Below are 13,935 nucleotides of genomic sequence, written 5' to 3' on the forward strand. Positions count from 1 at the left end.
TTTATAAGGATTTATGTACGATAGATAGATATATATATAGATAGTTTATTTAAAAGTGTGTCAATAAATTTTTTAACAAAAAACAACCGACTTCAAAAACACTTTTACAAACAATAGATATAATGTGCACTAAAAAGTATATTTTTTTTTGTGATTTTTAGCGAATTTTAAGTATACTAACTAACAATTTGTCTAAATAATATGTGTAGATATACAAAATTTTTCAATTCAGAAATGCACGTAAGTGCTTTGCAATTTGATTACAGACAGTTCTGCCACAGATCGCACCCTTACTGTAAGTAGTTAAGGAGTCCCAGTGATCATCATATTTGACTATGACAATTACTTGACCATAACTATGTTATGGTAGATGACTTAAATATACGGATAGCACAAAAAAGATTCAGCCGAGTATCGTTAATTTGCTCCTAAGAATTGAAGAGTTCGCTTACTTTGTCATGGATTCCATAATGAGAACCTAACCAAACTATCTTTGAAGTATATCCTTTCCAATAAAAAAAGAATCATCGAAATCAGTTGGCGCGATATTGAGTTATTCGTCCACTTTGCTATATATATGTATAGCAAATTTAAGACATGTATGGTTTTTAAAAAAATAATGATCAAAGTCGAAAGTTTTGAGGTAATAAACATAAAAAAACATACCGACGAATTGAGAACCTCCTCCTTTTTTTTTAATATATTTATAAATACATAAGCCCGTCATAATACTTAAATCATTACATGAAAAGACAGGAGATCATTACAATTTGTCATAGCTGCCCGTTAATATACTAGAAGCTATAGAAATTAAGATAAAATGCCATCTTCCGGAAGGTAATACCGCTAAACGACCACGTACAAAATTATAGGACGATGTGACAATTTTTTCCCTCAGGAACGACTAGCCGGGAAGTTGCGCTGATTTATTTAATGAATAAAAATGCTCTGGCGTGGCTCGGATATTGCAATTAGCAGTATTTATAGCCATTTAAATATATTCATATAATTAGATTTTTAATTGGCTCCTTTTGTATAGTAATATAAGTCAAAGTAAAGTCCTCGAATGGCGACCACGTACTGGAAGACGTGAATGAAGAAGGTAGGTAGATGGACCGACGATCTGGTCAAGATCACCGGAATACGTTGGATGAGGGCAGTGCACGACCGATCGTCATGGCGATCTTTGGGGGAGGCCTTTGTCCAGCAGTGGACGTCTTCCGGCTGATGATGATGTTATGCTATTTTATAAAGAGGTTAAGATGGTGGTTTTGTGAGGCTAACCTCTGGATCTACTGAACTGATTTTGAAAATACTGTTACCAATAGAAAGCCACATTATGAGTGAGTGCCATAGGCTATATATTAGCACGAAAAATAATAAGAATTTTGAGTTGAGTCTCATACGAACGCTGCCATAACGATGAGAGATAGTTATGATTGGTTTTATATACATATATGTATGTGACAGTATTGGAACACCAACTAATAGAGTTTCTTGCGCCGCTTCTTCTCTCTCAGAGCGCCATTTGTTTCCCAAGCGGTAGTAGTATCTAGTAGTTATTTGAAATCACATCAAAAAGAATTCTAAAGGAATCAATTTTGAGAAAATAAATGCCTTTTATGCCTTTATGGTTACACTGGTAAATACGGAAGAAGTCGCGGTGAGTAAGTTATAAAATGAATTTATCTGCTTATCCATCATCCAATAGTTAAGTATCGTGTGACGTCGCGTCAGATTGTGTTGTCTATCAGTGTCGTAATCTAACAACATTATACGCCTCACACCCTCTCAGCGAAAATTAAGTATATTGTAACAATCTATGAATTACAAGTGTAAATAACCTGACGCCACCCAGCCACCACGGAGGGTCGGGCTCTATAGAAAAAGAAACTCGTTAAAATATCGGCTTAAAAAAGAAAAGCGCTGAAACGGGAGGCTGTCGTGGTATCGGTTTTTCTCGACGCGGGCGGATCGCTGGGCGGGGCCGACTGTCAGTAACGCGCCGACCGCCGGCCGGGGTTCACGTCTGTGGGGTGATTGTCGCGTCGCTCTTCAACACATGTGTCAAAATTCGTTATGTTGATGTCGTGAATCGTCAAAATGGACTTTCAAAGTGCAATGGAGACTTTCGCTGAAGCATGGGCAGCGGCGAACACTGCGAAATCAGAAGTTCCGAGTGATCTATCGCAGGTAATTCGCAGTTTTACATTCGAGTCGCATATTTCGGTATTAAAAGTTAATAGTTTTCAAATTTTAATATATTTAAAAAATCGTAACTAAATATGACTTTGGAAGGACGAATATAAACAATAAAACACGGTTTGTTAGCGTCGCTCTATTATTGATACGCTGAAACAATGAGCGATCAAGATCATCTGGATAAAACGGAATTAGCATAAAAATATTACACTCAAGTAGGTACTTACTTAGCAAATTAGATTAATGTTACTGTTGCTAAAATATTCTTAGTTAATTGGTATTCTTTTAAATGTCCTCATTGCTTACATATATTAAAATAATTCAAAATTTCCGTAGTGCAGATCTAAAAGTAAGATGAAGAATATATTGAATAAAATATTAAAAAGGTAATGTATAAAATGATTGTCGATGGAAAATTTAGCTTATTATTCAAAGTTATTGCAAACAGAAGAATAAAATATACAATATAGCAGTTGGTGTATATTTTGTATTTAGTTTTTGTTATTGGTACAGAAAGCGATCTTAAATTAGTATCGCAAATTACTTGCTCTAAAAGGAAGTCTATTCTACTTTATTTTTGGAACTGACAGTCGTGTATAAAAAAGGTTTTTATATATAAGACTTGGTTCTTGGGTGCCTTCGAATTTATATAATATAATAACAGATCTCCACATATATATTGACTCGTCACGATATCTCTGGAACCATAAGGTGTAGAGACTTGTTTGGTAGGAATATTCCTATCGCCGAGTGAAGATAAGCTTAGAACGGATTTTACGAAATTCCACCCCTATTTTTTTTTATTATGAATGAACAACGTCTGTTGGGTTAGCTAGTTAATGTAATATAATCATTAAGATAGCTAGCTAGTATAGGATTAGCTTGTGGTACTAATTATCAACGATTATTTTCAAATATGTAAATTTTTAGAAATGGCCACTATATATGCTTATGCTTGATTAGTGATGGATTAGTTTGAATATCTAATTTCAAAGTTAACTGCCCATTAAAATATTCACAGATTGATCATTAAGAATGCGAAATCGCGTATAATTTTTTTAAGTCTTTCTGTTATGGATGTTTTATGTGAGATCGTTAGGTAAATGATTTCCTATTAACACATTAATTATGGTGATAATCGTTTTTTTAACATTAGAAAAATTTAAATACTACTTGAAATAAATTCAAAAAGATGTAATATACTGTATGGTACCGTTACTAGGGTTTAGGGCTACTTCATAGGTCTTCAATTTTACAAAAAAAATTCCAGACAGTATACTACGACTTACTGAGCACAAATTTAAGAAATATATCGAACTTCTTTGACAAAGAAGGCTTACTGCAGTTTAACATATATAAGATAATAAATTGTATTATAGGTATTATGTAGTCTAAGCATTTTTGTTAATGATATAACGGAAAGGCTGGGAGTTTCTTATCAGTTCTTCTCCCCATGTCATAGGCCCTTTACGAACTGATATAACTTCATGAAGTTGACCAAGTGTTGTTGCAATACTTTATATTATTGTCGCTCCGTATGGTTAATAAATATATTTCTAATCTATTCTAATATAAATTTCATAATTATTATTATTTTATTCATGTCTGTCTCCAGATATCTCAAAAACTCAGCAGATAGTAGATATATTTTGTATTATTAGAAATTAGCTACGACAACAATAAAAGCGGCCCATTCCTCAGATGATTCAAGGAAAAGTCAGAGGATTTGAACTCTCTCTTAATTGCATCTGTGAAATATTTATTAGATAAAAAAGTACCCATAAAAGTTTCTAACAATCGCACTTTTTGAAGATATTACTTTGAATTTTACGCTGAGAAATTATTTTAACTTAAATTTATGTTAAAGTCGTCACATATGTATAAAAACAACTACAGGGCCAACTGTAGCTCCAACAGCATCTAGAAAGCGTTGTTAGTACCGTACACGCTGCACAATATATGTTTCCCGTGTGTATGTTACCATAACAGTGTTACATAAACATCTTAAGTTGTTTTTTTTTTACTTCAAGGTGAAATTATTTTGTTGTAAGACAGTGTCGTTCATAATTATCAAATAGAACTCTACATTAAACTGTTAAACGATACCATAATAAACGGCAAACCACACAATAATAGGCACGTATATTTCAAAAACGAAACGTTATTATACATTTGCAGATAAAGTAAATTGGCCTGAAATTTCAATACCAGAATTCATATAATATATGCGTTATTGTTATTTTCTTGAATTAATTACTTTGTAAAGAAATAAAAAAGTGGATAAGCTACAACGATAACATTTTAATTAACTGTAATAATGAACATATAATATATAAAATTCTCATGTCGCGGTGTTTGTAGTTAAACTCTTGACCGATTCTCATGAAATTTTGAGTGCATATTGGGTAGGTCTGACAACATCTATTTTTCACCCCCCTAAATGTTAAGGGTGGTCCACGCCAATTTTTTTGATTATGAGTCAGCATTAAAAAATACATACAACTTCCAATTTTCACCCATCTACGATCAACAGTTACATTTGTATCGAGATTTTAATATCGGCAATACAACGTTTGCTCGGTCAGCTAGTATAATATAAAATTCGTTTTTATAACACAGTTTTCAGAATATAAATCGCGAAATAAGGAATGCCCTTTAAATTAAAACGGCAACGTACACAAGACAAGTATAACTGTACAAAAGTGACAAGCGAAATGTTACTTTTTGAAACAAAGTAATTTGATAGTTAATGTTGTATGTTTTGAAATGCTTAATTACATCTTAATCTCCGTGATTAGCTATTGAGTTTTATTATTGGCAAATAGCTATTAATTGTTGCTTAATGTGTGGTTGAAACTAATTAAACTTACGGCTAAGTCAGTTTAGTTGATAATCGGTAAGGTACGAGTTATGTCAAATAATTTTAAGTACAATTATTTCTGAGTAAATTGTTAATTTTTGTTTCTAATGAGTATGAATTCTTTTGGGATGAATTCATCAATTTATTTATTATGATGTTAATTGTAATTGAGTTATACAATGTGTCGGGCAACGACGGATAATTTATGGTAAATACCATAGACATACGCCCTTATTCATAATGGTCCGCTAACTTTAAACAGCCGCTTAGGAGTGTTTTTTCTCATTCTGACTTAGGTCAATAGAAGAAGACAGAGTGAGAATTAGCAATGCTTTAAGTTAGCAGACTATTATGAATAAGGGGGATAGAATATACTAGCTAATATACGACCTGACAGCCCGATACTACGTGTCCTGTTTTGATTTTTCAATGTGTCCGTTAGCTGGTTTAATATTCAAATTTATAATGCCAAGCGTGGCTGACTGTTTCCGACTCGTCAATCATAATCGGTTACAGTAACTATAGATTTGCTTTCGGTTACTTCCTTGCTGTATCTCCGTTACAGATGTTCTTCTCTCTCGGACGCTTTGTTTGCGTATACGCTAGTAGACTGTAAGTTTATGGACTACGAAATATTTAGTACAGCCAGCAATTGCACCTACAATTTAATTGTGAATATGTTTTTTTAATTCAGTTATTATAAGATAAAAAATTACGGAAATTACCATGATTAGGACGTGGTCACGTTGCTCTTAATGATGTTTATAATTTCAAAACAATTGTATATTTGTGTTACAAAATTGTAGTAAATAAGGGATATTTACTATAATTCAAGGAATTTTTAATAATGTTATTTCTTATATTTGGGATAGTTGTAGTTTATTAAAATGCCTATGTTATTTTAATATCTGTCGCTTTTTAAGTCAATCCTGCTACTAGTTTTCCGGACTGACTTCTGTTTTATGGAAGAGATGAGAGGATCCCATATTCTTCTGCAACACCAGAGAAATAAGAGCGTTGCCGGCCTTTAAAGTGGTAATAATATATTATATTTTCATTGAATGTTGTATCGTCCGGGAACGACTGCGCATGGAAGCTAATTCCATAGTTTGCACGTACGTGGCAGTAAATTCTTTGAAACTGCACGGTACAGGAAGGTTCGGAAGAAGTAACCGTAGGGTTTTACAAATAATGTTCCATTTACATTATTCGATGTTTTAAATAAATTTATTATGCAAATATTTGCACAAGAAATCTGATGTCAGTTTGGTTATTCGTAAGAAACAGTTACTATAAAACTTCAAAACTTTATTTAAATTAATATTACAAAAGCTAACTATATGTCTTTTAAATTGAGAGGTCTCCTCAATTATTGAGTTCATCATTTAAGTTTTAACTCCCCATTAACCGACTTCAAAAAAGGAGAAGGTTATTAGTCCAACATCAAAATGTTGCAGTGAACGGTAGTAATTTTTTTTTAAGTATTTTAAGGAGGCTTAGAACGAGTTTCTTAGTATAAACGGACATGTGAACAGTTAATTACACTTATCATGTCGGCATGCATTACAATGTCTGTTCGACTGTGACTGTGAGATTTGTCTTCTATAACTGCAATTACTTTTTTATTTCTCTGTTGTTTGAATGCAAATACACCTGTTAGATGCTTGACTAAAACATGACATCTATACATAAATATAGTAAAATCGTAGGAGAGCTGAGTGTGTAGATTTTGTTTTTTTCGAAATAATATTTTTATTACTTTTGGTCGTAAACGCTAATCTCAGCTTGTCTAAGCATATATTTTAATACAGTTTTTACTCACGTATTGATGCTGTTCGTAATGTGTTTGTTTCATTCCAATAAGTTATCAAATAAAAAGGTAAACATAGTTGATATAATGCGCAGAAATATTTGCAGGCAATACCGCGTGCAGCACCTATATAAAGAATATTAACGACAACAATTAAACTTTACTTATATTTAATTTTATGATAAAACCATCATCAAACCAAGAAAAATAAAAATGCGTTGGTGGTGAATATACTATTAGGTAGCTGGTATGTACTATCAAAAAAAATTTAATTCTGTCTATTCGCATCTCATTTTGAATGTTAACATAGAATAATCGCAGTAAAAATATCTACAAAAATTAAGAACGGCTCTACCGATTTGGCTAATTTTGGTGTTGAATTATTTGTAGAAGTCCAGGGAAGGTTTAAAAGGTGAATAAATATGAAAGTGTTCAGAATTAAATAAAAACAACAATTTTGTTTTTCCTTTAATGTGTCCCCCGTCGTCCGATATTTGTTTTGTATGGACATATTTTCTATGAGAGAATTTATAAACGCACGGTTTGACAGTTCTGCTGTGAAACAAATTCATTATAACAACAGGGAGCATATATTACGAAATAATTCTTGATGTTATGATATATTATTGACAAATTAATAAAAAACATTATTTTATTTATTATATACAGAACAACGTCTGTCGGGTCAACTAGTAATAGATATATTTTAAATTCGTATTCATACGCATAATATGGTTCATGTAATGTTTTTAAAGGACACATAATATGTTAAAGTAAGTTAAGTTGATATTATTATATATATATATATATATTCATTAGTTGATACTTTTTTATTTATAAAGATAGACTTATTATTTGCTGTTATGTCTTCATTAATTTTTAAGACTCTTTTGTAACTTTAAATAATAATTCATATTCTTCGAAGTACGAAAACACATTTGCACATGTGTGCGAGTGTCGCACCGGAGGCTCAGTGGTGAGAATGTACTGATCTACAGCGACTATTGCTTCAAATTTAAACTAATTATAAATATATTACATGTTGCAAATATAATAAGATACAAACAAAAATAACTATACTGTATCTAAACATTTGTTAACAATATTAGTTTATTGTCATACATTACAAATGCTCATTTCACAACATCAACCGCAAATAAACTTTCCGATATAGATTATAAAGCTATTGACAATAATTACTGATTACGAAAAACTATTTCGAATAGTTCTCGTAACCGCCTCTCACTAATCTATTGTATCGACAGCTTATACCACAATTAATTAATATCTTGTTCTGTATCACAGCGTTTTACACTGTATACAGAAATAAACAAACTAATTCTTATTACTATATTTGGTTTTCATTAGAATAATAATAAGAATAAGAAGTGTTTTTTCGAGAAATTGGCGTAACCACAGATACGATACCACAGATGGGGAATGGAGCGACCGCCTACAGGCTATTTGAATTATAAATTTGATTGTGTCAATTTTATTAAAAAAAAAAAAAGAAACCCGCTGATTTCCTTGCCCCGTTCTTCTGTATGAGCTGTAGCTAGTGAAATTACTGGGCAAATGAGACTTAACATCTAATGTCTCAAGGTAACGAGTGCTATACTAGTGCCGCTCAGAATTTTTGGGCTTTTCAAGAATCCTGAGTGGCACTGCATTGTAATGGGCAGGGCGTATCAATTACCATCAGCTGAACCACCTGTTCGTCTCGTCTATTTTAAATAAACATATTTATGAATTTGAATATACTGGACTTTTTCAAAAATATCCGAGTCTCCTGTGTAGAGTTTTAAGATGATCTTAAAGCCGTTATGAATAAAGGGCCTAGAAGCTGCTATAATATGATTCTTAAAATAATATTCTGCTAACGATAAGCTTATTCATATTCAATTTTAAATGAATATCGGAATACTGGGCCTCGTAATCTCGAGCGATTGCCAATTTCGTGGTCATCTGGAGGGCAATGCCAAATTGGCTTCGAAGAAGCTAGGCGTCATTAATAGAGCACGGTAATACTTCAAGCCGGCCCACAATCTAGCGCTCTACAAAGCGCAGGTCCGGCGACAAATGGAGTATTGCTGTCATCTCTGGTCTGGCGCACCCCAGTATCAGCTCGATCCATTTGACCGCGTGCAACGTAGAGCAGCTCGAATTCTCAGGGACCCAGTGCTCTGTGAACGGCTGGATTACTTGGCGTTGCGTAGAAAAGCTTCATTGTCTTCTACCGCATTTATCACGGGGAGTGTTCCGTAGAGCTGTTTCACCTGATTCCTGCCGGAAACGCTCCTGTGATTCCTGTCCAACTGTTACGATTGATGAGATGCGTAAGTAACCCCAAAAAATAGGTTATGTTATGCTACGAGTAATGAAACGCAACAAATTATAGAAATATTAAAGGGAAACAGCCTCTTGTTTTATATAGTCTTGTGGTAAAATAAATCAGTTTACAATAAGTTTATCTACGGTGCCACTTTTATTGTAACGTTATCGCGCGGTAATGTAATCGCGCGGACATTATTCGATTCCAGTTTTACCGATCGAATCGATAGCGGTGTTTATAAATAATCGACGTTCGAGTTAATCCATTATCTCGGATTATTGTTGCGATAAATGTATTTCTGTGACTGATAGCGATGCAATGGTTATTCTGATTGAAAGGCACTTTTAATTGAAATCTATAAAAAAATAATTTTATAAGAATTTACACCATAATTTTTTCAAATGGTCTCTAAACTTGGTTTTTTTAAGCAGTTAACAAAAGAACTCTGGGTTTGTTATTCAAATAAGAATTTGTTTATGGAAAAGGCGGACAAATGATATTACATTTTTTAAATGAAAATAAGAGATGAGGCGAGCAGGACGTTCAGCTGATGGTACTTGATACGCCCTACCCATTACAATATAGTGCCGCTCAGGATTCTTGAAAAACCCAAAAATTTCAGAGCGGCTCTACAATTGCACTCGTCACCTTGAGACACAAAATGTAAAGTCTCATTTGCCCAGTAATTTCACTAGCTACGGCGCCCTTCACACCGAGACACAGTAATATTTACACATTACTGCTTTACGGCATAAATAGGCGCGCGTTGTGGTACCCATAATCTAGCCGGCTTCCTGTGCAAAGGAGACTCCCACTGGTACATCTGGGTCACCTAATAGTAAGTCATCACCACAGGAATTACAAGTGCATTGCAAACATTATAAAGCATCGAATAAACGTACATTTGAATTAGAAAACCGCAAACACATTGGTACTTGTCGGTCGAGGATCGAACCGGGGGCTCCGTGGTGAGAGTCAACGGTTCAACATATTGCACCACAGACGGTTTCTTATAGACCTTATCCGGGTATTATTAAGATTAAACACAGTAATCTGGACAGAGTTATTTTAGATTTAGAAAAGTAAATTAAATTTAAGAAAATAACTTAATTTGTTTTTATTTTAACATTCATGAAAAACTCGTCAAACCGCCCTCTGGCATTAAAATATAATACGTTTAATTGTACAATATTACTTTGTAAACATATTTTTTCGATGAAAACAAAAGCCCGCTGAGTTTGTTGTTCCCGTTCTTTTCAGATCTGAGGCACAAAAACATATTTAGCCCTTAAGTACATTACATTTTATGTTAATGATGAATACACTTTATTTGATTGTCTTAATATCTTACTCTATATATGTTTATTCCCTACGTTTAATCCTTATCTGCGTATTTTATTTTTATAATATACTTTGGTATGTAAATACCTCGTCCATGATGCTGAGTGGAAGATCTGTATTTGGGCACACGTGATACTATATTTAGTATATTGTTTTAAGGCGAAGAGTAAGCAGAAAACACGCAAACATGATGTTTTTAGACAAGTTTTGTGGTGAAAGTATAGCATTTCGAGCTATGAACACTACTTAATCCTGTTACACATATCCTTAAGTCTTATTTGTAGGTTGCTAATGCTTGCTGTTGGTTATAGTTAACACTGCCAAGCCTTTTTGAACTACCTCTTTTTTTTGATGTAAAACAAGTTTTTTAGCATGGCGTGACGCATTTTTTTGGTACTTCTCTCAGAAAAGTTATTCTTATAGCTTGTACTTTTTTGTGTAGGTTCATTTATTCAGATTAGTAGTGAATAACGAGGATTGTAAGCATATAAACTGTTTTCCACCCAAGAATTTTGAAAATATTGGCTTTGTTACATAGATGGCGGGCCGGCAGCCGAGAACTCATATCGCTCAAGGTCGCTGTTATTTAGTGTCACCTTAAGTAGTAGAAGTAGATTGGTTTAATAAGTTTTAACGTTTATTGTATTGTAGCGATCAAATAAGAGTTTTCTTTCTTTCTATACATCATTGACCAGATTGTGATAATACTTTGATCGATTGTTCTGAGATAGCTAGTCACATGTATGTGTCAAAAAAGTAGGCTCACAAAACATGACTCAGCTGCTAAAAAGAGTTATCTCATCATCATCATCGTCATTACAGCCGGAAGACGTCTACTGCTGAAAAATGCCTCCCAACAAAGATCGCCATGATCATCGGTCCTGCGCTGAGCTCATCCAACCTATTCCGGCGATCTTAACCAGATCGTCGGTCCATCTTGTTAGGGTCTACCAACACTACGTCTTCCGGTACGTGGTCGCCATTCGAGGACTTTACTGCCCCAACAGCCTTCTGTCCGTCGAGCTATATGCCCTGCCCATTGCCACTTCAGTTTCGTAAGCATCGGCGCTATGTGATTTTGGTTCTCCTACGGATCGCCTCATTTACTTTACCCTAAAAAATTGTGCTTAATAAGTAAAATAAACAATAATAGCAAAAAATATAAATGTATCAACATTAAACAGCTTGTTTTATATAAATTATTACTCTATGATACTACTAACCGCTAAGTAGATAATGCATTCATTCTTGTTCCGCATAACCCGAAGCAATTTCTATTAGGTATGATGATTCAGATGATTTAGAAGCGGTGAAAAATAAACCGAATAGCTTTGCTTCGATAGAAAGTGGCCCGTGCTGGAGTTAACAAAAAATGATAACAATTTGTATTATTCGTTTAACCCGCGCAATTACACAATAATATGTTCGTGGGGAAATTATATTGAAAAAGGTTATTGTTAGCAAAATAAAAACCATGAAAGATTACTTTTATATTGTAAAATACGCATTTGATATCTATTTTTATTAATTTTACGAAAAAAAGACGTGTGCGTCTCGGGACGGCCGACAGAAGTGATAACTTAAAGTAATCTAAGTTGAACTATTTAATATTGAAATTGTTTAACTTGGGAAAAGTTTACATTATTTTAATTTTTTGTATCATATTAAGATGATTTAAGGAAACGTTATTTATATTTTTTCTTTGTTACAATTCTTGAATAGGTACATTAGAATTTTGTGTATGTACAATGTAGACTTTATGAGACTAATATTGAGACATTCAAAAACTTAGTACATTTTAAACAACCTATATCTCCTAATAATATGGCAGATTTTATACCAAAACTACCAATATCAATCTTTCTTACATTATTAATAATGTACATTATCATACTTCGCTCATCGGTAATACGAACTGAAGGTAGTATACGGTAATTAATTACCTATGTCCGAATCTGCTAACCGCAATTTAACAATAAATCAACTTTCACAGATTCGATTTTTCGATCAGTACAGAAAATAGGATTTAAAAATCATTAAGTAAACTCTCAACACCTATAAATTTGATTTTAAATATATTATTGCAAATCTTAGATCATTTTTATACGTCTAGAAATCTAAATAGACTGTGAGAGTTGTGAAAACGTCGAAATAAATTTGAGCAATGCACAAACACTAACACGAAGTGAGAAACAAATAGACTTTGCTCAGACTTTACTTGAGCAAAACTTAGCTGAGTGTGATAAAACGCTAAAAATCGACTTTTACGTTGAACTGTTTAAGCTTAAATTTAATATAATTCGTAAATTAGTAACGGCGTACCGTAAATGACATAAAACCAAATATCCTCTTTACATCTTAACCTAAGACGTAGCTTGTCACGCACACTAAAGTAATAAACCTGGCCTGTTTTCATCGGTTGTCTAGCATCAAGAGGCTCTATCAAAACTTATAAATTATTCAAGTTGCAAATGTAGAAAGTTACAAATGATTTAACCAATTTTATTATTAATAAATCGATCGGGTCTATTAACGTGTAGCCTTGTCCGTCGACACGCGCCTGAGTTGCCGTAATAGGCTCCATCTACTGGATAAAGCAATGGAACCGTTACCTTTCTCAAATCACGTACACTATTGTTATATCCAATCGCTCAGAAATGAGATTGCGGCTAACGAGTTATTTACATTGACGTTTTAATATGAGGAACGACTGAAAGAAACTATTTAAAAACGTAATTATAATGTGGTGTTCGTAATAGCCACTGTACGCTCCGGCACGTCGCCTTTGTGACGCAGCTAAACCCGAGATTAATTTTAGCGTTACAATGAGTTCATAATCAATAATCAAATCAAATCAAAATCACTTCGTGCAGGTCAAGGAAATGACGTTTATGATTGTCAAAGTTGTAGAAGTTTTACTTCTTTTGGCGCGTTACGGAAAAATTATCAGAGATAATTATTACGATGCGAGCACACAGCGTCACGCTAATTCGACACCCTGACGTTAGCTGGTCAATCTAGTTGACACTATTTGCATCATACTTCAGCTACCAAGCCTCTTGTAACTCATATATCTACTGAATTTCAATATATTATTATAATCTCCATTTATGTATAAGTTTTAAAATTCATTTTTAGTTTTATTATTCCATAGAAGAATAACTTTTTGCGTGCGTAAATAGGTGTGTACTTACTTTACGCACTTATTTTTCTTGTTCTTTTTACATTAACTATCAATTCGGAAAAGATTGAGCTTTAACGAGTACTCGTGGTAAGAATCTCATTCATCCCCTTTTAAATCTACATTAACAGCTTAGATTTACAAATAATTTCAATTACAATACATGTAGAGTGATGCAACAATGAAACTCAAACGTCAAATGCTCAATG

At 33.4% G+C, this 13,935-nt stretch overlaps 1 protein-coding gene across 1 annotated transcript in view; it reads left to right on the forward strand.

Annotated features, from left to right (window-relative positions):
- The first annotated feature begins 2,014 nt into the window (after nucleotides 1-2,014).
- The window catches only part of LOC126969539 (homeobox protein dve-1), a 115,151-nt gene continuing 103,230 nt past the window's right edge, over nucleotides 2,015-13,935 (forward strand). The window contains exon 1 of the mRNA XM_050815028.1: nucleotides 2,015-2,193. Coding sequence (XP_050670985.1) covers nucleotides 2,104-2,193 — 90 coding nt within the window. The 5' untranslated portion in view covers nucleotides 2,015-2,103. The remainder of the gene's footprint in view (nucleotides 2,194-13,935) is intronic.

This window comes from Leptidea sinapis, chromosome 18 (genome assembly GCF_905404315.1).
Source record: "Leptidea sinapis chromosome 18, ilLepSina1.1, whole genome shotgun sequence".
Classification (NCBI taxonomy): Eukaryota; Metazoa; Arthropoda; class Insecta; order Lepidoptera; family Pieridae; genus Leptidea; species Leptidea sinapis.